The sequence below is a fragment of the Pipistrellus kuhlii genome, unplaced genomic scaffold, assembly GCF_014108245.1.
Source record: "Pipistrellus kuhlii isolate mPipKuh1 unplaced genomic scaffold, mPipKuh1.p scaffold_m20_p_3, whole genome shotgun sequence".
NCBI lineage: Eukaryota > Metazoa > Chordata > Mammalia > Chiroptera > Vespertilionidae > Pipistrellus > Pipistrellus kuhlii.
The window spans coordinates 41,116,927-41,143,199 of NW_023425529.1; the positions used below are offsets into that span (position 1 = coordinate 41,116,927).

At 38.3% G+C, this 26,273-nt stretch overlaps 2 protein-coding genes across 8 annotated transcripts in view; one reads left to right on the forward strand and one right to left on the reverse strand.

Moving 5' to 3' along the window:
• SENP1 (SUMO specific peptidase 1) overlaps window positions 1-18,233 on the reverse strand; it is an 87,033-nt gene extending 68,800 nt beyond the window's left edge. For 4 of the 7 annotated variants that reach the window (XM_045589018.1, XM_045589017.1, XM_045589016.1 and 1 more), the window contains exons 1-7: window positions 17,322-17,947; window positions 14,041-14,088; window positions 11,705-11,835; window positions 10,410-10,494; window positions 9,535-9,576; window positions 5,409-5,568; window positions 197-368 (exon numbers count right to left, since the gene is read on the reverse strand). In XM_045589018.1, the coding sequence (XP_045444974.1) occupies window positions 197-368; window positions 5,409-5,568; window positions 9,535-9,576; window positions 10,410-10,494; window positions 11,705-11,835; window positions 14,041-14,044 (594 nt within the window). In that variant the 5' untranslated portion in view covers window positions 14,045-14,088; window positions 17,322-17,947. The other 3 variants (XM_036459330.2, XM_036459332.2, XM_036459331.2) reach the window with 3 other exon arrangements.
• PFKM (phosphofructokinase, muscle) overlaps window positions 17,293-26,273 on the forward strand; it is a 46,732-nt gene continuing 37,751 nt past the window's right edge. Inside the window, exon 1 of the mRNA XM_045589012.1 lies at window positions 17,293-17,339. The gene's annotated coding sequence lies outside the window, so the exon portion shown is untranslated. The remainder of the gene's footprint in view (window positions 17,340-26,273) is intronic.

Here is a 26,273-nt window from a genome sequence, read left to right on the forward strand (position 1 = left end):
AAATAATAAAGTCCTACACTAAAATATCTCTTCAATTTCTTTAGAACAGATAACAGCACTCAAAAAGAGTAAGAAAGAAAAACCATAGAAAAGATTAAGTAAATGGAATGGTTAATAAACATCTAAATCGGAGGGGAGAAATGGCTGAATGTAGGGAAAGATTCTAACCATAGCTCTTGTCGCAGGTTTTCCTTACCTCTTCTGCTGTGCTAACATGTCGCCTCTGAGTTTTCTTGGGGCTCAAAAGGTTTCGACGACATGAACCACTCCAAGATGGACTTGGGACAGATTTAATAGGAAAAGATTTTTCATATGCAGATACATGGCAGTGATGGTTTGACTTTCCTGTAAAACTGTTTGATAATCCACTGGAAAAAAACACACACACACAAAAAAAAAAGATGTAAGAAAACCTAACCCAGTGATTATTTCACTTTCAAGAAATAACAACAAAAATTAGCAGGTAGAATAACAGATGTACCACTTAAGGAAAATATATAAGAAATGACATATGAGTTGCTGCATCAGGTTCTGCCGCCTAAGAGGTCTTAGATTGCCAAACTATATAACTATCAAACACCTAAAATTGTATGTCTCAGCTTCAGGATCTATATGTTCCTTTAGTCAGGAACTACATACTTGTATGGTACAAAAGAAAGCATATCATACTAGATCTCTTCAGAAAATCTGAGTTCTAATACTAACATACACAATACACTTCCTTTTTACTCCTCACAGCCCCCTGCCCCAAGACCTTTGGAGGGAATTATTTTAAGATTAAATTTGCAGAGATGGATAAAACCAAAGCCTCTCAGCAAAGATTTTATTTTATTTTTTTAAATATATTTTATTGATTTTTACACAGAGAGGAATTGAGTGGGATAGAGAGTTAGAAACGTCGATGAGAGAGATACATCGACCAGCTGCCTATTGCACACCCCCTACTGGGGATGTGCCCGCAACCAAGGTACGTGCCCTTGACCGGAATCGAACCCGGGACCTTTCAGTCCGCAGGCCAATGCTCTATCCATTGAGCCAAATCGGTTTTGGCTCTCAGCAAAGCTTTTAAACTGAATTCTAACATTTCCTAAAACACCAACAGAGGGCTCCCATCCTTCATTAAAAACAGCTAGAGGCTTTTATTAGGCTGTACCACTCTCTGTGAACTCTCCTCTGGCCTCACTATTTACCTCCTCTGAAGGAAATTCCGTTTTTGCTTCTCTATATTATTTGCACCCCAAATAATGTGAAAAATTGGCAGGAAAAATAGTTTTGTAAACTCAAATCTAGTCTTATCTCTAAGGACAAGTAAATAATTTAAAAATTTTTTTAAATGTGCTCTTTCTCATTTATTGTTACCAAATAAGTCTTAGGTATTTGCTATCAATATAATGAATTTTTCCCCCCTGAGGATGCAAAATAGAGTTACAGAACTCACTAAACTGAATTCAATAAAATCAACTCTTTAAATCAGTATATGTCGAGGCCCAAATGAATCAGACTAGGTCTAAAGAAAATAAAAAAACACATATACTCTAACTCTTCAAACTGTAATGATTTCTGTGTGTGTTAGAGTGGAGAAAGGAGCAAGGACTCAGAATTTCAGGAACTGGCTTATTTTCTTAGGATGGGTGGATACAGCTTGAAAAGATGGCAAGGGTGATATAATTTGTTTGGTGACGATATAATGAATTCCCCTCAATATCTTTTGTATTTATGCTTCCTAGAGAGTATATTATATCTGTTTTTAATAAAATATTATTTTTTTCTAAAGCACATGTGTCAAACACAAGGCCCGCGGGCCAAATCCGTCCCGCCAGGCCTTGCAATGTGGCCCGCACCGCGCTGTCGTCACTGCACTCCGCTGCGTTTCCATCACAATGACAGTTTATGACTGTTCAGTAAACCATTCGGCCCGCGATTTAGGCTGGATTTTAGATTTTGGCCCCTTCTCTGATTGAGTTCGACACCCCTATTCTAAAGAAACAGTAGAAGGGCATCTTTAAATGCCAGACAGCAAGTGTACTACCAACAATTAACAATGTTGGGTCAGGCACAGAAATAAGCATGGACTCCCACTGGCTAAAGTTGAGCATCAAAAAATGATTATAGTGGATTAAAACACACTAAAGCCATAGAGACATTAAAAACAAATAAATAAAAGAACAAAAAAAAAATATTTGAACCACTTGAAGTGGCTATTAAAATAAACTTTCTTTGGCCTATCCGGGTTTCCTCAGTGGTTAGAGCGTCAGCCCATTGACTTAGGGGTCCTGAGTTCAATTCCAGTCAAAGGCACATACCTCAGTTGCAGGCTTGACCCCTGGCCCTGGTCAGCTGCATGCAGGAGGCAACCAATCCATGTTTCTCTCTCTAGCTCTCTCCCTCCCTCCCACTCTGCCTGGAACCAATGGAGCCCGGCCAGTGTAGCTGATCATTAAGCTTCCAGTTCAATTCCTGGGCAGGGTACATGCCCAGATTTTGGCCCAATCTCCAGTAAGGGGGCGTGCAGGAGGCAGCTAAGCAACCATTCTCTCTCATCACTGATGTTTCTATCTCTCTCCCTCCCTTCCTTTCTGAAATCAATAAAAATAAATAAACTTATTTTGAAAATAGGTAATAAAAAAGAAAGACCTAATCATATATCCTGCCTTCCCAGTAGGAAATGTATTCCAAGGTCACCAAAATAGTCCCAGCTAATGAGGAAAAAGAGCTCTCCTTCAGCAGAGTGCCAATTAATAAGGGTAGGAAAAAATAATAAAATTAGAAAAATATTATTTCATTAACTCTACTAAAATTATTATAAGTTCAGAGGAGACCCAAAGGTACAACTTCCTGTACTAGAGGACAAAATGATGATGTTATGACCAAGAAATCTGTAAAACCCAAACAAACTTCCTATTATAAAATGTCATAGGAATGTAATGTACAGCATGGTGAATATAGTTAACAATACTGTATTGATATTTGACAGTTGCTAAGATTAGACCTTAAATGTTCTCCCACAAGAAAAAGAAATTTCAGTAACCATGTATGGTGATTAATGTCAATCAGACTTATTGTGGTGACCATTTCACTATCAAATCATTACGTTGTACACTTGAAACTAATATACTATGTCAATCATACCTCAATTTAAAAAAAATTGCTACCAGATAAGAGTTATCAATTGAGATTAATAACTATTAGAGTGATAAGAAACTGGTCATTCATGTAATGCCAAAGTAACATCATTTAGATTATGTTCTAGTCACAAGGGGGACAGAAACCTAACTGTATAAATAAGGACAAGACTATTCTCTCTCTAATCCAGAGATCAATCCATTATCACCAATGACAGGAGAACCAGATAGAGCAGGTTTCCTAAATATGAAATAAGACAGCATCACCTTTTACTCAAGTAAAAAATTTAGTTCAGAAAAAATACAGAGAGCCGGCACCGGTTTGGCTCAGTGGTAGAGCGTCGGTCTGCGGACTGAAAGGTCCCGGGTTCGATTCCGGTCAAGGGCATGTACCTTGGTTGCGGGCACATCCCCAGAAGGGGGTGTGCAATAGGCAGCTGGTCAATGATTCTCTCTCATCGACGTTTCTAACTCTATCCCTCTCTCTTCCTCTCTGTGAAAAATCAATTAAAATATATTTTTAAAAAAATACAGAGAAAAGAGGACAAAATAATGACATTATGACAAAGAAACCTGTAAAATCCAAAAAGTGAGATATTACCCAGGAAAAAAGTCATGTCATTAATAAAAGGGGCTGTTCTAGATTGTAAGAGACTAAAGGGTAATAACTACCAGATATAATCCTAGATTGGATACTGGTTTGAACAAAATTAGCTGTAAAGGATAGTTTGGGTCAACTAGAAAAACTTAAATATAATTTAGTTAAGTATAAGATAAAATTTACTGAGTGGTAAAAAGGAGATGATTGAAAAAACAGATTAACAAAAGAATATGCACAGTATAAACTCATTTTTTTGGGGGGAGGAGTGTGTGTAAATGCAGAGAAAAAAGCTGGAAGGATATATACTAAGATATTATAAAAGTGATCTCTGACTGGTGGGAATGTGAGGTTTCTATTTTTTATTTTTGCTTATCTGCATTTTCCAATTTTTTACAAAGCACATGTACTGTTTTTGCAATAATGTCACTTTAAAAAAATAGCAGTATAGCATTGTTTAGCAAAAAAAGCAACCTGCCAAGAGACGAAGTATCTTTAATGAAGACAAAATGATATTATACATTTCATCATAGTATACATAGCATATATATTATGCTATATATGAATAAGAGATAGTGTTAGAAGAGAAAACATAGGAAAAGATTTGGAAGGAAATACAGTAAGGGAAGGAGAATGAGATTGTGGGTAGCGGTCATGGGTCTTTAGTTTTATGAGTAATGCTTTAATTTTGTGAATGTATTCATGAATTCAGGTATAATTGTTTAAAATATTTAAGAAGTGGGAAGATGATTCTGGGAGTACTGACACATGTTTCCAGAGTCCATGTGCTAATAATCATAAAATAAAATAAAAGGCATCTTATTGGTTTCAATCAACACCAAAAAGCTTAGCCTTGACTAAGCAGGAAATTAAATGATATAATATACCTAAAACCCATCACCACTGTAAAATTTAAGAAGTCATAAATACTATTTTAAAGAAGCAATATTTTACTAATATAATAAAGCACCTGATGGAAAAGTTTCTAAGCCAAACTTCATCTGCCTTTAATAATCAATATAAACTTGGTGAGAAAATAGGTAGAACTTAGGAAGTTGAGCTAAATAGTAAATAGGAGCAAGTACTTTGTGACTCTATTTTCTAACAGAAATAGCTTATGTCTAGAGGACTAAGGCCATGAGGTACAAAGCTGCCTGGGTGTAAGTAGTCTCTGTTATGTGAGAGCCCACATGTGGTAGTTTCTTTGCTACTAAAGTTGTAGATACTGGTTTTCACTCTGAGGTTCATAATAGCTATATAGATCCTCAAGGGTCCTAATATACTCATATTTACCAAGATTTCCCTCAAAACTCTCCTCTAGCCTGGCCACTGTAGCAGAGTGGTTAAACGTTGACCCACGCACCAAGAGGTCACCAGATGATTCCTAGTCAGGGCTCAGGGTTGCAGGCTCAATCCCCACCAAGGGGTGTGCAGGAGGCAGCCGATTGATGTTGATGTCCTCATCAATGTTTCTATCTCTTTCCCTTCCTTTCTCTAAATCAATAAAAATATATCTAAATGTTCTCTCCTTTAATAAAATTTGGCTGTCACCAAAATCCAGCACCAAGTAAACTTAAAGTTCAAAAATGGTGTTACTCATTTAAAATATCAATATAACAACTACCCTTATAGCCATTTTCTCTTATATTGCAGAGAGGGCTTATGAATTAAGCAGCCAGAGTACCTACCTTGAGGTCTTTCGGGTTTCGAGGTAAAGACTTCGGCTGTTTCTTGATTTTTGTGAAGCTGCACCTGATGCTGGGGTAGAATTTCTCCACTGACCATTTGCACTCTGGCCAAAGGTTCTTACGTCTCCTGAGCCAAGAAAACTGTCTGAGGAAGGTTTATCTAAAGGAATAAAAATTTGAATAAATTAAATACCTACTGTGGTTCTCCATTTGACTGCAACCATGTCCAACATTGAATTCTAAAGCAATGTGGCATTTTACCATGTCTCTTATGGAAGATCCCAGTCTCAACTGCCAGTAAAGTCTGCAGTAAGGGAACTTCTACAAACTATAATTGATTCAGCCATACTAACCTGAAAATTGTTGAAGGAGCTGAATCCTGCCACAGCCATGTGCCTTATCTGCATCAATGTGACTCCGTGGTGTCCACCAAAAGTCAACATTTTACCCCAACTATATCTTGCAAGCACTCCCAGGCCTGGGCCTGAAAGAAGGTAGGCCAGACCAGTAAGAAAGCAGGTGGAGGGCCGAGAATTGTAATTCAAATGAACAACAGTTATTGCTTAATAAGCAGCTGGTATCTCCTGTTTGTAATTACCATGTTCACAACTCAGAGGCTCTCTCTAAGAGCAGAGATAACTTAATTGCTGCTTATTCTGGTCATTTTATGGCAAGAATGATCCATCATGTTCATCTGGTTCTGATATGGTATCTCAGTCATTTAATGCCATAATCAACAGACATATCAATACTCCAACGCTTTCTGCTACAATCAGGCTAAGTGAGAATTATTTGTTTGGTTTGTTTTTAATTTTCTGACTTGTGGCTTACAAGCAAGGATAATAAATTTTTTTCAGTTGATCAGGATTATCAGAATTCAGGATAAGATACAAAAAAAAACAGCAGTCAGTGTGATTCACCAGTGGATAAACCTAATCTAATAATTAAATTTACTTTCAAAATGAATGTCCAAAAAAATGTATACATACACTTTGAAGAATTATAAAGGTAGTGTTTACTAAAATACATTTCTTTTTCAAAATTCAACTTAGTGTATACATTTTTTTTGACACCCTGTATTTCCAAGTTTCAGCTAAGAACAGAATAATTTCTATACCTTCCTCTCCTAATCACCAAGACTGGACAATTACATGCCTTCAAAATAATTTCAGATGTTAGGCTATGGAACCCTGAGGAGTATGAGTGGAAAAACGAGAATGATAATTCTCTGCTTCCTAAAATTTTTTATCTGTCAATATCACATTGAAAGTCCTCTTTCAAAGCATATTATTATCGAACTTTTAACATTACACATTTATGTCATTTAAAATATTTAATGTAGCCTTTGATATTCTCTCCAAAAAGTATGGCAGCTGACAAAAATATAAGTTTTGTATTGTATTGTGTGTATTTTTTCCAGTTGATCAGGATTATCAGGATTTAGGGTAAATAAGATATAAAAAAAGAAGCAGTCAAGGTGAGTGATATTAGTACCAGTTCATTCACCAGTGGATAAACCTAATCTAATAATTAAATTTACTTTCAAAATGAATTATAACTTTTCTCCTTTGTAATCATTACTTATGCTTAGCATCTATTACCATTACTTTCAAGATAGAGACATGAGGCTAATGAAAATGAGTCTCATTAAAGGACAAGAAAATTATCTTCAAATTAAATGCAAAGTAGTAACAACAGACATTTCTGTCTCTCATACTTTTTTGCTAAAATTTGATTAGGGAATGATCTCACTAGAGATGTCTATCAAAAAATGAAAATTGTCCTGAACAGGTGTGAAATCTGAAATTAAGGGATAACCAAAACCGGTTTGGCTCGGTGGATAGAGTGTCGATCTGTGGACTGAAGGCTCCTGCGTTCAATTCCGGTCAAGGGCATGTACCTTGGTTGCAGGCACTTCCCAAGTAGGGGGTGTGCAGGAGGCAGCTAATCGATGTTTCTCTCTCATTGATGTTTCTAACTCTCTACCCCTCTCTCTTCCTCTCTGTAGAAAATCAATAAAATATTTTTTTTAATTTTTTTAGAAGAGATTAAGGGATAAGCTAGAGAAGCCTTCTCAAGGGCGTGTGAGAGACTTCAGCTTTAAAATACAAGAGGAATGCAGTCTGTTTAACCAGAATGAGGTGGTTCCATCTTTACTCAATGAAATCACTGAACAGTCCTCTATTGCTGAAATGACCAAACAAAGATACAGAAGGACCAACGGTATTGCAGACACTCATTTTTTTGGTGATGATTTAGCCTGGTTTTCTGTCATCATTAAGAAATGAGGCTGCTTATGCCACAAATAAGATTACTTATCACATGTATATAAATACATAAAACTATAGGGGAAATATAACCAAATCTTAATTTTGGTTGTATTCTAATAAAATGATGGGTATTTTCCTACTTTTCTCTATGGATTCTCTATAAGAACAGGCGACATTTTTATGGGTATCTTAAAAAGTGTATCAGCCAATCTATGAAAGTAACCAACAGTTAAGTAATGCCAGCTTTCCTTGGGATTTATTTATCAATAGCAGGATGCTTTAAATCATTTCATCTACTAAATGCCAGTTTGGCAACCTAATTTAACATATTTTCTAAACAGAAAACATTGATAAAGATTCTAAGCATGAGCAAAATCATTTCACCTTACTCTTTTTTGTTTAGGGTTTAAAATGTTTTAATTTTCTATTCAATTGTACTCTTAATCAAGATGTCTTGAAGTCTGACTAGCACTAAGTTATTAAAATGAAAGTGCTTTTTTCTGTTTTTTTTAAATTTTAATCAATGTTTTTAATAGTCAAATCTTAAATGGATTAAGAAGTAGATTTTTTAAAGCTTGATATGCCTCTCTGTCACATGCCACTGAGAAGGCTACTCATATATCAAAAGTCAGATCCAATAAAGCAATAAACAGAAAGCTCCAGACCCTACATTCTCAAGTTTGGGATTTTCCTGTGTTTATTTTCATTTTGGTGGAGGAAAGGATAGCAAGGTAACAAATACCTATACAGTCAGAATGAGAAAACTAAGGCAAGTAAACTTAGGACCCATGTCTAGCCCAATTAAGAGGTAAAATTTAAAGTGACTGACCACAGAAACCAATGTGGAGATTATCAGAAAATAATACATCCAAAGGAGATAGCAGAGACAAAATTCTGTAGAACATGCAATGAACTGGAATGGGTATGGCAAAGAAAGTTTTAAAAAGTACGCAATAGAAAGTAGATTTAAATAAAGACTTTATTATAATAAAAAGGTATAGAGACCCTTGATATTCAAGATTTAAAATTCTGATTGTTAGACAGTGACTTTAGAGGTCTTGTAGATAAGGACAAATACAGAAAAAATGTAACTCTCAAAAATCATGTAACTGAGATAAAAGCCAGGAATTTAGCCAGATATCATTATAGTCAGGAACATAATGATTTGAGATGAGTTAAGGACGAGTTGAATTATAGGAGATTATGAATATAATTTTCTCTATAAAACTGTTTATTGAGCAATTATTTTTAACTAAAAGCAAATATTCTGTCCAGTGGTAAATCAGCATGTGAAATTACAAGGAAACACAAACTGAGTTCAAATATTAATGATCTGATTTCATTATCCACTCAACTACCCTTCCCCTTGGATTAATAATGAGCTATCAAACCAGCTTTCAGGTTCTTTGCTCATCAGGAAGGATTTTTCAATAATAATGATGACTGCCCTGGCTGATTTGGCTCAGTGCTTAGAGCATCTGCCCATGGACTAAAGGGTGGCAGGTTCAGTTCTGGTCAATGGCAGATACCTTGGTTGCAGACTCCATCCCTGACCCCATTCAGGGCTCGCACAGTAGGCAGCCAGTTGATGTGTCTTTCTCACATCGATGTTTCTCTCTCTCTCTCCCTCTCCCTTAAACTCTCTCTAAAAATCAATGAAAAATATCCTCAGGTGAGGATTAACAAAAGAACAATAAGAAGAATCATGACAACTGATTTTCTATACTACAAATTATGCACATACTATGTGAAGACCATTTCCCATCCCAGAAGAGGAAATCCAGTGCCCAGGATAAATTACCACCACCTAAGTGACATTTAAATATAATATAAATCTAAAAAAGCATCATACTAACGTCTTTTTAGGGGAGGAGATCTCATCTTGCTGACAAAGAATCCTGAGGAAGCCAAATAACAACAATAATTATTACTTGCATTTCATACTTATTATCTGTTTATCCTTATAAAAATCTCACTGAGGCAGATTAAGTAGTATTACTAATATTCCCATATTTGTGATAACATGGGGAGATTGGAAACAGTGAAAAGACATAGGAAAACACTAATATCTTCCTGGGTCATACTGCCAGGAGGCTAATGAACAAAAATTCTTCGTTTCCCCAAGACAGAACCAGAAGATCTTTAAATCTTAGGAAGGGGAGATGTAAAGTCAGGCAGACCAGGGGTTAGAATAGCTAGAGAATGCTGACTTCTGTCATGGATCACAAATCGAATAGACAAGCCCTTAAATATGCAAGCATGGCTGTGGCAGGTGCTAGATAGAGACATGTAGTTAATATTTCCTGCCCTGATGGAGGGATACACTTGGGCAGAAGTAGATTTTCAGAATTCATGGCTTCAAGTAGAATTGAAATAGGCTAACTTTGAGCTTTAAATCAATAAAACAAATAATTTTTACATCACATAGACATATCTAAAAAAACACACAAAACTATAGTGATTTTTACAATGATATAATGAACAAGTAGGAGAATGGATTTCAAAACAACTTTTCCATTAAAAAATATTTGAGACTAGATCAGTAAAGTATCATAGCAACAACATACACATACACAGATACACAGCTTACTGAAATGTTGTGTTAGTGGAGAAAATACTATTTTGCTTTTGACAGACAATGCTTGCACTTTTACAGATGGTAAACACAAATGATACACTAGGAAGAAATCTGAAAGGTATGAAGGTCTTGACTCCAAGCTATGTATCATACCTGAATAATAATTTGGACTATAAGCTGCACTTCTTGTAGAACATGTATAAGATCCGTCCAAATTTCCTTGCCTGGAAGGTAATATCTAAACAAAGCAGAAGATTTTTCTGAAATCATATTCTGACAATAAAATGTAGTAAGAATTTATACTAGAAAAAAATGTATCATTAAACAAGATTACGACCTATTTCAGAATTCAATAGAGGGTGGGGCAAAATTAGGTTTACAGTTGTGAGCGCATGAAGAGTTTATTTTTGTATTATTACTTATTATTTTGTTATTTTCCATATAAACCTACTTTTGCCCATCCCTGTGTAACTAATATTTATACATATTATAAATTAAACAACATACTACGAAGAATGTCAGAATGAACAAACAATCTGATTTTTTAAAAAGGCTTCAGGGGGGAAAAATAAGCAAAATATCTGTTATACAACTTAATTCAAAAAATACTCATGAGAAGGTAACTATGCATTTAGTATTTCCTGTTCTGAAAACCAGTGTATCATATATCAAAAAGGCAAACAAAATCAATCTGACTTTGGATTTTTTTTGAAAACTTAACGATTTTTAATCAGGGGTGGTGCTGCACACCAGTAAAAATCTGGAAATGCATGAATACATATTCAGTTATTAAAATAATTATTGGGGGCAGATGCTACAGGTATTTAGTACACAGGTGCCAAGGATGCTAAACATTCTGCTATGCTTAAATCAGATTCACACAGCAAAGAATCATGTTATTCAAATTAGTAATGGCTTTCCTACTGAGAAAGACTGCTTTATTAATATTGCTCCTCAAACTTTAATGTGCATATAAATCAGCTGGAGATTTTTAAAAATGTAGATTCTTATTCAATAGGTGTGGGGTGAAGCCTGAAATTCTGCAATTCCAACAAGCTCCTGGGTAATGCTGATGCTGCTGGTCCTTTGAGAATATAAGCTTTATAGCATGGAAAAATCTCAGAGCTGCTGTATATTTATAAATATACACACCCCATTTAATGCTCAGCAATTTTAAGATACAGTTTAAAACACAGATCTGTGTACTGGTAATTGTAAAATTTAGAGAACTAACAAAGAGTTTTTTCAAAGGTACTGTTGTCAAAGAACTCATGCATAGTTTGGTTCTTGTCTTAACTTTAATATATCAAACAGAATTTCAAACATTAGAATCACTGATTCTAAAAAGGTTATATACTGTATATGTTTTTACTTTTGAGTTTGCCATTAAACTACATAAGATAAAAACTTAAGCCAAAGTTAACTGACAAAAGAAAACAATTTCTAACCTGATGATCAGAAAGTGGAAGCTGGTCCTCTGGAAAGCCTGTTTGTGACAGGAGATGGGTTTTGAATATGGAGTTGTGGTTCACTAAAGTTACTTCTCCAGCATCCATCCTCATCCTATCAGCAATATCATCTGGAGAAAGAGTCCGGATTAGTTCAAGTCTCATAATGCTTTAATAACTACTTTACTATATACCCATCTTTTCACTTAATAATTCCCAGTCCTGGCCAGTGGCTCAGTTGGTTGGAACATCAGTCCATATACCAAAAAGGCTTTGGGTTCAATTCCCAGTTGGGGTAATTATTATACAAGAGGTAACTGATTGATTTTTATTTCTCACACTGAAGTTTCTCTTTCTCTCTCTCCCTCCTTTTCTCTCTCTCTAAAAGTCAATAAAAACATGTCCTTGGGTAAGGATGATAACAATAATTCCCAAAGACCAGCCATACAATTAAATAAGATCTCACTTTCATAAATAACCATTGGTAAGAAATCTCAAAACTGTCAAGAGTTAAATGCAAAATTTTAAAATGATGACATTTCCCCAAAAGAAATTTTTGAATGTAACTGTAGAAAAAATTTTAATGATAAAAAGAATGGAGCCGAAACCGGTTTGGCTCTGTGGATAGAGCGTCGGCCTGCGAACTGAGAGGTCCCAGATTTGATTCCGTTCAAGGGCAGGTACCTTGGTTGTGGGCACATCCCCAGTGGGGGAGGGGGTGCAGGAGGCAGCTGATCGATGATTCTCTCTCATCGACATTTCTTACTCTCTATCCCTCTCTCTTCTTCTCTGTAAAAAATATTTAAATAAATAAATAAATAAATAAATAAATAAATAAAAAGAATGGAGAAATATCATAATTCAAAAACAAACACCAGTTAACACTAGTTTATTTTTAGTTTTAATTCAAAAAGTGCTTTAAAGGTTAATCAACCTAAAAATGTTCTGCCAAAAGCAACATTTATTCATATGGCTCTTAACAAACATTAGCTCAATCACTGTAATATTATGGCAGAATCTTACTTTATAACCATTTTTTGAGAACTTAGTTACTTTCTTATAAAAGAGTAGAAGAGAAACAAATAATAAAAGAACTCCATGACATAATATCAGCAATGAGAAAAAAGGGAAACAAATGACAGACAGAAGGTACACAAAACAAAAGGGAAAAACAGAACAGAGAGAGGGGACCAATGTGAAATTAAAAGGAGCAAATATAATGTAAGATCTAACTGTAATGATTTTCAACGTACTCTTCTAAAAATTTTATTGATTTTAGAGCGAGAAGAGAAACACCGATTTATTGTCCCACTTATTGAAGCATTCACTGGTTGATTCCTGTATGTGCCCTAACCATGGATCAAACCCACCACCTTATTTATCGGGATGCTTTAAATCAGAGGTGGGAAACATCCAGCCCTTGGGCCCTGTAAGGCCCCCGAAATCACTTGGTCTGGTCCTGACAAGGCATTAGAGGTGAGTTAATTAAATGTTTGACCAAAGCTGGCTAATTTTTAAGATGATAATTTTGTATGGCCTGAGAATATTATAAATATCCAATGGCCCTTGGCAGAAAAAAGGTCCTCCATTCCTGCTCTACCAGTAAATGATGCTCTAAGCAACTGAGCTACTCAGCCAGGGCTCTCAATCTATTCTTAATTTGGCTACTAGTCTTGACATTATATTGACCCCCTTTGCAGACATAAAGTACTATGAATAGTGGAAAATGTTCTAATCACAACTGTCAGAGCCACTGGCTAAATAAAACTTAAAATGTTCCTAATCAAATTATTTCTCATATAGGAGGAAATATAATATTTCCATAATCTTTTGGAAATACTAAAGGACAAGGACTCTGGAACCAGGCTGCCTGAGTTTAAACCCTGGCTCTGCCAGTTATAGTTGTGTAACACTAGGCAAGTTTCTTAACCTCGGTGTATAAGTTCCCTTGTCGATATAATGGCAATAATAACAGTGCCTATTTTATAGGTATTATGGGTACCCTTGTAAGATGATTGCAAATCAAATAAATACATTTTAAGTAATTAGAACAGGGCCTACCACATAGTAAATGTCTGCTGGTGTGTATTATTTGGTTTTTTCAATACAATGAATGAGAAAATACTTCCAAACAACACTACAGAAAATGTCCCAACTAAAAGAAAATTGTTTGGTATACTGTATTACATAATCAGTATGAGATCTCCCTTAAAATTATTAAGCACAAAAATGAAAATATTAAAAGTGTTAAGAAAACCCATTCTTCCAATTCAGCTTAACTTATAAGAGTTACTAAAACTAGAAGGACTGGATGACCACTTCATAATCAGTCTTACCCATGTCAGGTCTTTTCACATTACTGACTTTAGCAGAAATACACAGTCCTGTAAAAGAAGGCAGAAAACAGAAAGGTTATACACTGAAATATCTTCTTCATTTAATTATAAAACAGGAAACCACTCAGAAGTGAAATTTGTGTTTTTGGTGGAGAAAAATATAAGATGATAAGGAGAGTTGACTTGATGAAAAGAGAACTATAACTAGCCTGGGGTATTTCTAAACATTTCTACAATCCGTGCTATACTAAACAGCAATTATGGACTACTCACAGAATCACAGAATATTACATCAAGAAGCAAGTTAGGAGAGCCAACTCTTTGGACATTCATTTGCATTTGGTCATAAAGTTGACTAGTGACTACACTGAAATTCCCAATCCAATGCTCTTGCTATTATCTCATGCTAAACTATTTCATAAGCAAGTGATAGATCTTGTGGTGGTCCTATTAAGACTTGTCTTCCATACACGTCTTATTCAGTAGCCAAACATAAAGCTACTGATATTCTGAGGATAGTCAAGGAATGTCCCAGTAGTACTAAATACTTTCTCCCCATAGTTATTCAAACTGCTAAAATTCAAAGCTCTTTTGCCTATATGAAATTCCTTTCTCCTCTGATGGATCTAATTTTCCCAGAAAAGGAATTTAAAAGCTTAACTGCTTGGGACTAGGTTAATAAACATACCCTCAGCACACATACTTCTTGGCAGATTTCCAAAAGAAGACTAGGCATGATAATAGTCACTTATATTATTCATAATCCTATCACCATTATTCTTAAAAAGATTAAATGCTTCATAAACTACAGATTGGTAACAGGTATTCTCTATTATCACAACAAAGTGCACACACAAAGAAAGGCTTCTTCGGCAAGCAAGAAATCGAAGAATTATGTCCAAAGAGGTTAAGTGACTTGCCTAAAATCGTACAGATGGAGCAAAGGAAAAACTAAAACACAGGTATCCTGACTTTCAAGCAAATGTGATTTTCAACAAACATCACAAAACTTCTCATCCTTTAACATATCCTCAATTCAAGGGCTCATATGCTTTAGCTACATAAAAGCAAGCCCTAACTAATTCTAGTGAATCTATACTGTTTTGTGACTTTAATAATTAAAGCACTAAATTACATTTTCATGCAAATATATCCAGCTTCTTTGGTGTGCTTATGGCACTTTCATTTTGCCATTTTGTAGTTGCACTGGGAGAAGGGACGTTTAACCCAAGATTCAACATGAAATGCTGGACCTGGAACCTTTGGTGCCACCAAAATTCTTAAAGCATAAACATGTTTTTCTTTTAAGAAAAGTATTCTAATAATTAATTTCCAAGTTCACATTGGTCATTTATTTTACTGAAAGAACATAAACAGTTACAGATATTCATGTGAAGTTAATTTAGTAACTGAACAGAAGATAACAGGAAATCTGAAAGCAAACAATGGCGAAGTCTTGACAGTAACAGAATGTAACAAGTATGATAAAACATTTATATGCTTACATACATGCAAAGAGGTTATTATGAGACAAGTTTCTATGAAGTTACTAGAAAGTATATACTGCAGAGAACTACTGTACAATTAGCTTTAGCCAGGGCCAAGATGTGGTTCTAACCATTTATGATATGAAAAGGGTGTGGAGCCTAACTAGTTTGGCTCTGAAGACAGAGCGTGGGCCTGCGGACTGAAAGGTCCTAGGTTGATTCCGGTCAAGGGCATGTACCTTGGTTGCAGGCACATCCCCAGTAGGGGGTGTGCAGGAGGCAGCTGATCAATGTTTCTTTCTCACTGATGTTTCTAACTCTCTATCCCTCTCCCTTTCTCTCTGTAAAAAATCAATAAAATATATATATATATTTTAAAAACGAAAAAGGGTGTGGAAGTGATCATGTCTCACCCGACTTTGTGCTCTGGAAAACTTTGTATGTGACACAGTTTGTACTATGTTTTTGTTTTTGATATTTTTATGTAATACAGCAGGATATATTTGCATGAAAATGTAAAGGAGCAAGGTATTGCCAACAAGATAGTATTCTCTCCCAATTAGATTCTAACACCTGAAACACTTTAACACTCCAACACCTTATACACTAAGAAACTTCTTGCATACACAAACATTTACTGTATACCAATTACATACAAGATACTGAGGATAAGAATAAAAACTGGTCCCGGCTGCTAAGAAGATCACTGTCTACTGGGGGAAGATCCATAAATGGGTATTTATAGCAAAAAAATAAAGCTACAGTAGTGTGATTAGTAGATGTGGGAGTCAGGTAAAGGAAAGACTTCCAAAGCAGTAGTTAAAAGAGTTACATCATCTTAGCCTGAAGTAGCACAACCTGTTTTTTAATCCATTTGCTCCCACTAGGTTTATCTCATCAGATGGGTGATATGAAGACCACGTTAATTGTACTCAGATAAAAGTGATGAGGCTTCCAAAATGCACCTAGAGCCCTAGCCGGCTGGGATATATTAATTGTAATCAGGTTAAAAAATGAATGAGACTTCCAAAATGGAACTAGAGCCCTAGCCAGTTTGCTCAGTGGATAGAGCTTCGGCCTGCCGATGGAAGGGTCCCGGGTTCGATTCCAATCAAGGGCAGGTACTTTGGTTGCAGGCTCCTCCCAGGCCTGGGCCACCAATAGGGTGTGTGCAGGAGGCAACCAATCTATGTGTTTCTCTCACATGGATGTCTTCCACTCTCTCTAAAAGATCAATGGAAAAATATCCTCAGGTGAAGATTAACAATAACAAAATTATTAATTCTTTAAACACAGACAGAAAATGGAACTGGAGGGGGGTGGGCAAGGTAGGGAATCTCTCAGTTGGAAGAAAGTTAAGGAATCTTGCTTAAAGAAGATGCTTAAAGTTTCACTTATGTCATTTCCAATTGAGTGTCACTTATCTTTCAACTGGCGTCCTTACCACAAAAGATCTTTATAAAGAATAAAGGTCCGGTCTATTCCAGCCAAAATGCCCAACAAGACCCTTAAGTCAAATGGCTGGTAGGCTATAGAAAGGTTTTACATGAATTTCATAAGAATCACCACCACCCCAATTATAACAAGTGTACCTAACGTGAAGTGAGATGACTTGAACAAGGCTGCCTTGAAAGTGATAAAGGAGTGAGTTATTGCCAACGAGATAAGTGCAAACACTGCAGAGGCAGCGATAAACAGAAACCACCAAGCTCAAGCAAGAGAGCCGGGCACACATCCAGAGAGACCACGTTAGGGTTCCCCGAGAGAGAGAGAGAGGCGGTTCGAGTGGATTACCAGACGGCGATGAGCCAGGTAAGCACCCGCGGCCGGGCAGGGGGCTCTCATGGCCTGGGCGGGAGGGTCCAGACGGGTCTCTCTGGTGGCGGCACCAGCGATCTCCCGCCTCGGGGAGACACCACAGAGTGAACGAGTTGGAGAAATGTTTACGTGAGACGCAGAAGTGGTCGAGAAATACCCTTTTGGTCTCAAGGAAGGCGGGAAAGGGAAAAGGTGTTAAAAAAAAATAAAAAATAAAAAAAGCTGATCTTCCCGGCGAAAACAGCTTTCCCGTGAGATGACCCTGCTCTGGCGGGAAAGCTCCGAAACCCCAGCCGGCCTGTTTCCCCACCGGGAGGGCTGGGCGCTGGGCCGGGGGCTGCCGTGATGGCGGGAGGACCACCTCGCCACCGCCGAAGGGGAAAAGGCCTGGAGGAACGGCTCCGGGAGCCTAACGGCCGGCGGCCCGGGCGCCCGCGGACAGCTCCGGGGAGGGGAGGTGGTCCCAGGGGGCGGGGCAGAGGGAGCAGCGCCGTCCCCACCGCCGTCCTCGCTTCCGCCCAGCGCAGCCCAGGTTGCGGGGCCCGGAGCGGCACAACACCCCGGCCCGGGATTCCTCCATCCTCCCCCTCCCCCAGCTTCCCGCCGCCACTCACCGAACCGGAACCGGCTGCTATACGAAGGGGTTTCCGGCCGGGCGCGGAACGCAAAACCCGGGAATGGCCGCGAACCGGAACCGCCTCCCCGACACCGGAAGAGCCGCTCGGCGGCTGAGGACGAAGGGGGTTGGGGCGGGAGGTCAAAGAGCACAGTGAAGTGCCGAGGGACGCCTGCGCAGTATGGCGAGGCTCAGAAAAACCTAGGAAGCATCTAAGAAGGCTGTAGTCTTAATTTCTCTGATCTTTCAGTTTGCGCTTTTTTCTTGTTCCCGGAATACTGTTCGTGTTCCTTTCGTCCTTCGCTTTTCTCTGTTCCCCCGAACCCCGCACCCGCCATCTTCTGGTTCCGCTGGGCGATTATTGCTTACAGCTCCGGTTTCCATGGCAGCCTTCTCCTTGGCCTTCCATCTGCTGGAACCTGTGGCCACCTCTGCAGATCTAGACCTGAGAGCTCAATCAAGCTCAGGCTATATTGTGTTTTGAGAATCACAGAACGTTAGTGATTGTAGAGGAATTTGGAGATAGTTTAATCTAACAGTTTCAGAAAAGTGAAATAGTTTCCCAAAGTTATAAAGTGTGTAGCAGATCTAGGAGTAGGAAATAAGTTTCTTAGTTTGCAGACCTGTACTCTGCACCAGATGATGCTTGATTGGCCATTAGGGGAAAGGAAAAAAAGGGGTGGGGCGCGTGGGGGTGGGGAAGAGTTTAGGATTGGGATACATTATATTCTAAACATATAGAAACGTCCAGAACTCTTGAGGAGTTTGAAACAGGAATGTAGGTGTGAGGAAAGCTATTGGGATCTACCAGAGATCTACTTTTCTAAAAAGAGGAAAGGACCAGAGGGTCTGTTCCTCTGAAGAACTAAATGGCCCTGGTGATGTTCCTGGGACTGAATTGACTAACCTATAATCTGTGCCATCCTTTTTTCCCCTTAAGATAAAATATTACAGGTTTATTTAAATTTGCCATACTTTTTAAGAGAAAATAATGGAGAAATATCTTTGTTCACTCAGCTTTTGGGCCTGTCTAGGAACCTAGGAGAAATGCTCCTGAGTAGATACTCTAGACCCAAATGATAGCCATCGTCTGAGCTCAGACTTGAAGAATGGAAGCCTCTGGAGGCCCCCCGCCTCTTACCTACTCTTAGCAGCTGGGAAAGGAGTGCTTGCTGAGTTCAGGTGACCTTGCTCTGTCACATGGACAAAAGTAGATTCTTCGTAGGTTGAAGTTTAGACTGTCAGGTCATAAGTCTTTGTTAGTAGTGAACATACCTGGTCTGTGTCACTTTTGTTTATCTTAATCACTTCACAAATCTGTTTGTTCGGATTAAACTCTCTCTATTTCTAGGAGTCAGCCATGCATAAAGAGGAACTGCAACTGAAGTTTTTCATGTTCGTGATTCAATCTCGCCAATTAGTCAGGACTCCTCAGAGAACAGGTACCTTTGACTCTTGAATGGAGGCTCAATACAGGATGTGAGACAGTAATGTAAATCAGGCTTTAGGGGTCAACTGACTCATTTATTCCATGATAAGATCTTTGTCACATAGTCGTTTTATGTCCTGGTACAAGTATCAGGTGAGATTTTGGCCTGATATATTCAGATAAGCCCTAGGCAGATGAGGAGGACTTGGGAATTGAGAGAGAATGAGATTTATAGTGCACGAGCTAGTAGTTGATTTCCTGTCCTTTGTGAATTATTTTAATCTTTCTGGGTTCATCTATGGGAGTCCTTATTCCCATTGTAATTGATACTCCAAAATTTGTAAAATAAAGAGTCCCAAAGAAAACTGACTTTCTCTTTGACCCCAGTCTCAAAGAATCTAGTTACATTTTCTGCTTTTCCCCATTTGTATCAAAGGAGTAGAACCTTTTTTGAGATAAGATAATTGTTCCGAAGAGTTATTACTTTTCTAATTTTTCGCTGGATTTATGGGGGAAAGGCCCTGGATAGCGGAGAGGCATAGAGAAAGTAAAATCGAGTAAGGAGCACTCCCTTTCCTGAATCTCACCTTGAGGGTGACCTAAACATGTTATTTCTCAGTTGAGGAAGCTTCAACTTCCAGCATGCTCATACAAAAGCCACGGACTGAGGCACATGTTTTGAAGAGTCTAGTACTGTGGATGTTCCAGTCACCATGGAAGGCATACCTATTTTGGCAAATGGTGAGGTGTGTGGTTAAACAAGGGGGAGGAATATGGAAAGGAGTATTGGAAAGTGAAAAGTTTATGCATAGCATTATAATTTAGGATAGATCTACCAAATTTGAATTGAGAGTTAAAACACAAGGGATTCAGAAAGACAGAGAGAAAGATAGGTAGATATCATCTTGGGAACTTTAGAAAGAGGGACAATTATCTCAGAATAATTGCTTGATTTAGTCAATAGTTAAGTCAATTGGTGCCCTTGTAAGATACCAGTCTGGTTTGTCCTATTATCAGCAACCTTGACACATAAAAATGTGAAATTTAAAAATGGATTAGATTAGGAGTTATTATATTGCAAAGTAATTTCAAATATTGTAAAAAAAAATATTCACCTTAGGAACCATTTAATAATAAATTTCTTTTGTATGGTTCATCTCATAAGCAATTTATATGAAACTTCAGAAACACATCTTTGTTTCTTCTCAACTTAAATATATCTACATGGGAGTCAGTTCATTGCAAACACTTATTCAGTTCCCACTATGTGCCCCGTAATATACTAAAAATGATAGAGAGGTTAAATATGTATATCATAACCTTACCATTGTCCCAATAGTTGGTATTTTGGAAATACCTTAGAGTTTACTCCAATTCTTTATATTTTCAGAAGAAATTTAGATCTACAAAGGTTTTCCTCAAGAAGTTAAATTCAGTTACTCCCAGCACCTGTGAATAATATAATACTATTTATTCAATAATCTTTTGGAGCATTTACTAATTGAAGTCATTGTACTAGACTCTGCAGGAGATGAGAAAATGAACTAGTGACTCCCTGTCCTCCAGGAGCTGCGGGTTAAGGAGGGAAATAATAGAAGACAATGTTAAATTACTTAGGTTTAAAAAATTGAACTTCAAAAGATACGTCATAGTCGCCACGAAGCAAAATCTCAACAAATTGAGAAAATGTTGTGGAGAATGGCAATTTTACAGTTTATTTTATACATTAGACTCAAAGTGGGAGCCATAAGGGGGTTTACATGAAATTTACTGGAGAAAGCAAAAGTGGGGAAATCTCTAAGATTGGATAAAGAGTAAAATGGAGAGATACATCTTTTACATTGGTGAGTATAGAATAGTTAACAATTCACATTTTCAGCACAGAGAGATGGTATTCAGGAACAGCATAACAATGAGGGGTTCTGTGGTCTCTATTCTGGTGTCCTGAGGGCTTTGGAAAAGGAGATTGCTCTGACATTCCAAAGTGGGGGGGGGGGGGGGGAACACCCACAAAAAAACCCACCAGAAACAACCCAGAGGTATATTATCTTAGATTCAAAAAGGCCATAGATAGGCTTACTCAAATTAAGACTGATCTTTGTCAAGAAAGCTACAGGCCTAGGACCTGCCATGAACCATTTTTAGTTAGGAATTCTTCTGTTCAGACCATCTGATGTGGTTACTTTTAGTCTCTGAGTTTGTAGGGCCTATGATGCTGGCCTCCTCTTTGCTTATCAGGTTTAGTATGTGGTTCCTTTTTTATTCATATATATCAAGTGTGTGTGTGGTTTATGTCCCTTTAGTCAGATTTGCTTGCTCGTGAATGAAAAGCCTCTAGGTACAAGAAATCAACCCAGCTGGTGGCCTTGTCTATAATTTATTTTGAATTTGTATAGATTATTTCTTTTTATTTATTGATTTGAGAGGGAGAGAGAGTGACAGAGAGAGACATTGATTCATTGTTCCATTTATTTATGCATTTATTGGTTGGTTTTTGTATGTGCCCTTACAGGAAATTAAACCCTCAACCTTGGCATGTTGGGACCATACTCTAAGCCAGTGTTTTTCAACCTTTTTTGGGCAAAGGCACACTTGTTTCATGAAAAAAATCACGAGGCACACCACCATTAGAAAATGTTAAAAAATTTAACTCTGTGCCTATATTGACTATATATAAAGTAATTCTCTTGAATAGGAATCAAATAAACACAAAGAAAGTATTTTATAATTACTTTATTATAAAATATTAAGTAAACAAAATAGTGAAAAATTATAAAATTCTTGTCTTGTCTGCACCTACGGCACACCAGGCAACAAGTGTGCCGCGGAACAGCGGTTGAAAAACGCTGCTCTAAGCAACTGAGCCACCTGGCAGGGCTAGATTTTTCTTATTTTCCCTCAACTTTCTTGATTTTCCCATTCTCATTTTTCTCTATACCTAATACTCTCCTCAGACTCCATTTGCTCTGATGACCCCTTTGGACCTACTTCTGTGTTTTGAACTCAGCAGTATCCCATGGAAAAAATTCTGATGTTCAACTTCTGCCTTTAAGTATTAAGTATTAAGGCTTCAGATAAGAGCTCTATCCAACTCTTCCAGCTTTCCCACTAAAGATGAAATATCAAATATACACCTTCCCTATTAGCCCCATTGGGATCTCCCTCCATTTCTGTCTTCTCTCTACATGCTTCCCTATTATATTTCCTCTTTCCTTCTTATCTCCCTCCTCCTTTTCATTTCTTCCAAGAAAATTTGGACACACTGTGTCAGGCATTATAAACTAAATTGATACATCGCATGAAACTTACAGTCTTGTGGGAGTAAGATAGTAATCAACACATACATTTATATATATATATATATATATATATATATATATATATATATGAAACCCTAAGCAACCTTTAGACCACACATGTCAAACACAAGGCCCGCGGGCCAAATCCGGCCCGCCAGGCCTTGCAATGTGGCCCGCACCGCTCTGTCATCACTGCACTCCGCTGCGTTCCATCACAATGACACGCGGTGACATAGGAGGCTTGTGATCTCGCCGGCCGCCTCGCCGGCCACCGTACTTGCTATCTATTACGCATGCGCATAGATAACAAGTCACGCGAGATTCAGGAGGCGTGACCTATAGTCCGGCATCCGATGTGGTTGTGCGGGTGGCAGAGCAGAGGAGAGAGTGAGTGTGCGGGCATAAAAAATACACAGCAGAAGCTGCCAGTTCCTGGCATAAAGTGCAGGCATAAAAATCGCAACAGAATCTGCTATCTGTACCCAGCCAGGCATTTATTGACTGACTTTTTTTTTCTCCACTCCATCTGCCAAATCAAGCTATCCCTGTGCAGTTTTCAACTTTTTCCTTCTAACGCAGATTTCCAATAAACTACATCTTTTACTGCCAATATTGATCCCAAAATGTCCAGGAAAAGAAAAGTTGACGGTGAAGGCAGACAATTTAATGACAAATGGGAAAATGAATACATGTTTGTGCTTAGAGAGGGCAAACCAGTGTGTATATTGTGTTATGAGACAGTGTCGGTGATGAAAGAGTACAAAATATACGTCGTCATTTTGACACCAAACATAATGTTAAGTATGGCAAATATACTTTGGAAGAAAAGCATAAAATTGTTAAAGAACTAAAAGGCAAACTACAATCACAGCAGCAAATGTTTACAAAGGCTACAGCAAAAAATGATGCTGCAGTGAAAGCAAGCTTTATAGTGACTGAAGAAATTGCCCGTACTTCAAGGTGTTTTTCAGAGGGTGCCTTTTTGAAGCAATGCATGCTAAAAGTGTGTGAGCAAGTATGCCCAGACCAGATACAGAGTTTTCAAAATGTCACTTTGTCAAGAAACACCATTGCAGATAGAGTTCAAGAACTCTCAGGAAATCTATCATCACAGCTGGCCGAACAGGCATGCAGTTATCTCACTTTTTCACTTGCTATCGATGAAAGCACAGACAACACTGATACAGCGCAGCTGTCCATCTTTATCGTGCTACGAAGACCGACCTCTCTGTCACTGAGGAACTTTTGGATGTAGCTGCCATGCATGGGACGACGACTGGTAGAGATATATTTGAGGCTGTGGAGAAATCTATAAATAATTTTAAATTACCCTGGGAAAAGTTGGTGGGGCTAACTATCGATGGTGCACCTTCAATGTGCAGAGAAAAGAAAGGCTTGGTTGGACTAATGAAGGAAAGAATGCAAAAAAGTCACTGCCACACACCCTTGATTACTTATCATTGCATTATCCACCAAGAGGCTATGTGTGGAAAAGTTCTGGACATGAATGACATAATGACCACAGTCATTAAAACTATTAACTTTATATGGGCACGTGGCCTGAATCATCGCCAGTTCCAGCAGTTTTTACAGGAGGTGGGTGCAGAGCATGGAGACGTGCCATACCACACAGAAGTAAGATGGCTGAGCAAGAGCGCAGTCCTCAAAAGATTTTTTGAGCTCAGAGAACAAATTGCTCTTTTCATGGAAAGTAAAGGAAAGCCCTTGCCTGAACTGTCGGATCCCGCCTGGCTATGTGATTTTGCTATGATGTGTGACATATGTGAGCATCTCGCCCAACTGAATCTGAAGCTGCAGGGACGCAAACAAGTCATCACGAAGATGTCTGACATGATCACAGCATTCCAGCGTAAACTTCAACTATGGAAGTCCCAACTGGAACAGGACAATCTTGCCCACTTTCCCGTTTGTTTGAGTATCTCAACCACTATTTCTGGTACTTTTCCTTGCAGTCGGCTGGCTACCAAAGTTAGCCGTTTACTAAGTGAATTTGAGCGGCGCTTCTCTGACTTTAGAACACAGCACTCAGGCTTTGACATCTTTGCCAATCCTTTTACAGTTGATGTCAACAGTGTGCCCCATCACCTTCAGATGGAGATAATCGAGCTTCAGTCTGACAGTGACCTGAAATCAAGGTTTCAGGATGTTGAAATTGAGGACTTCTACCCTCTACTGCCCCCTGACTCAATGCCAGAGCTCCGACTTCATGGCTGCCCGTATTCTATCCATGTTCGGGAGCACCTATCTTTGTGAACAGATGTTTTCAATAATGAATCTGAACAAAAACAAGCACAGATCACACATTACCAATGACAACCTCCATGCTGTTTTGTGGGTTGCTACAGCCCAAGAAATAAAACCGAACATTAACTCATTGATCCGGGGAAAACAGTGTCAGACATCTAGCCAGAAAACAAAACAATGAGCATTTTAGGTACATTCCAATATTACTGTTTTGCTTGATACCAATTACTGTTTTGCTTGATAGCATGTGAGTTGGTTAACAGCACTGTTAAGGAAAAGATTGTTCCACTTATTTTAAATTCACATTTCTGGTTAACATTGTCAGTTTATGACTGTTCAGTAAACCATTCGGCCCGCGATTTAGGCTGGATTTTAGATTTTGGCCCCTTCTCTGATTGAGTTCGACACCCCTGCGACCTACCATTGGGTCGGTTGCTGTGATGCGCACTGACCACCAGGGGGCAGACACTCAACACAGGAGCTGCCCCCTGGTGGTCAGTGAGTTCCCACAGCAGGAGCTCCTCTCATCTGACTGATGGGTGCCAGACACCAGGCTTATGGCTGGTGAGCACAGCTGTCCTGACTGGTTTGACTCAGTGGATAAAGCGTTGGCCTGTGGACTGAACGGTCCCGAATTTGATTCTAGTCAAAGGTACATGCCTGGGCTGAGGGCTCCATCCCCAGTGTGAAGTGAGCAGGAGGCAGCCAATCAGTTATTATCTATCATCATTGATGTTTCTATCTCTCTTTTCCTCCTCTTTCTTCTCTGAAATCAATAAAAATGTATATTTTTTAAAAAAACACACAATGAATGGTGGTAGGCCAAGGAAGGAAAATAATACCACCATGTAATCGAAGTATAAAACGGGACCTAATCTGGACTGAGAAGTAAGAAAAACCCTTCTTTCTCAAGAAGACCTGAGAGATGAGTATGCCATTAGCCAGGCAAAGAAGGAAGAAGAGTCTTCTGAAAAAAGGGACAGTGAGCTCTGGAATGAAAAGGAGCTTGGCTCATCGGAGGAGTTGAGAAGGCCCACAGGACATGAGTGAGAGGAAGAGTAGCTGCAGAGTGAACCATAAAAATTGCATCAGCCCTGGCCTGTTTGGCTCAGTGGGTAGAGCCCACCATCAGGGCTCATACAAGGAGCAACCAATGAATGCATAAATAAGTGGAATAACAAATGGATATTTATCTTTCTCTCTTCCCTTCCCTATCTCTCCCCTCATCTCTCTAAGCATGTCCTTGGCTGAGGATTAAAAATAAATATTTTTTTAAAAAATCCTCTCCTATGCATAAATCTCTCCTATTCACTGATGAG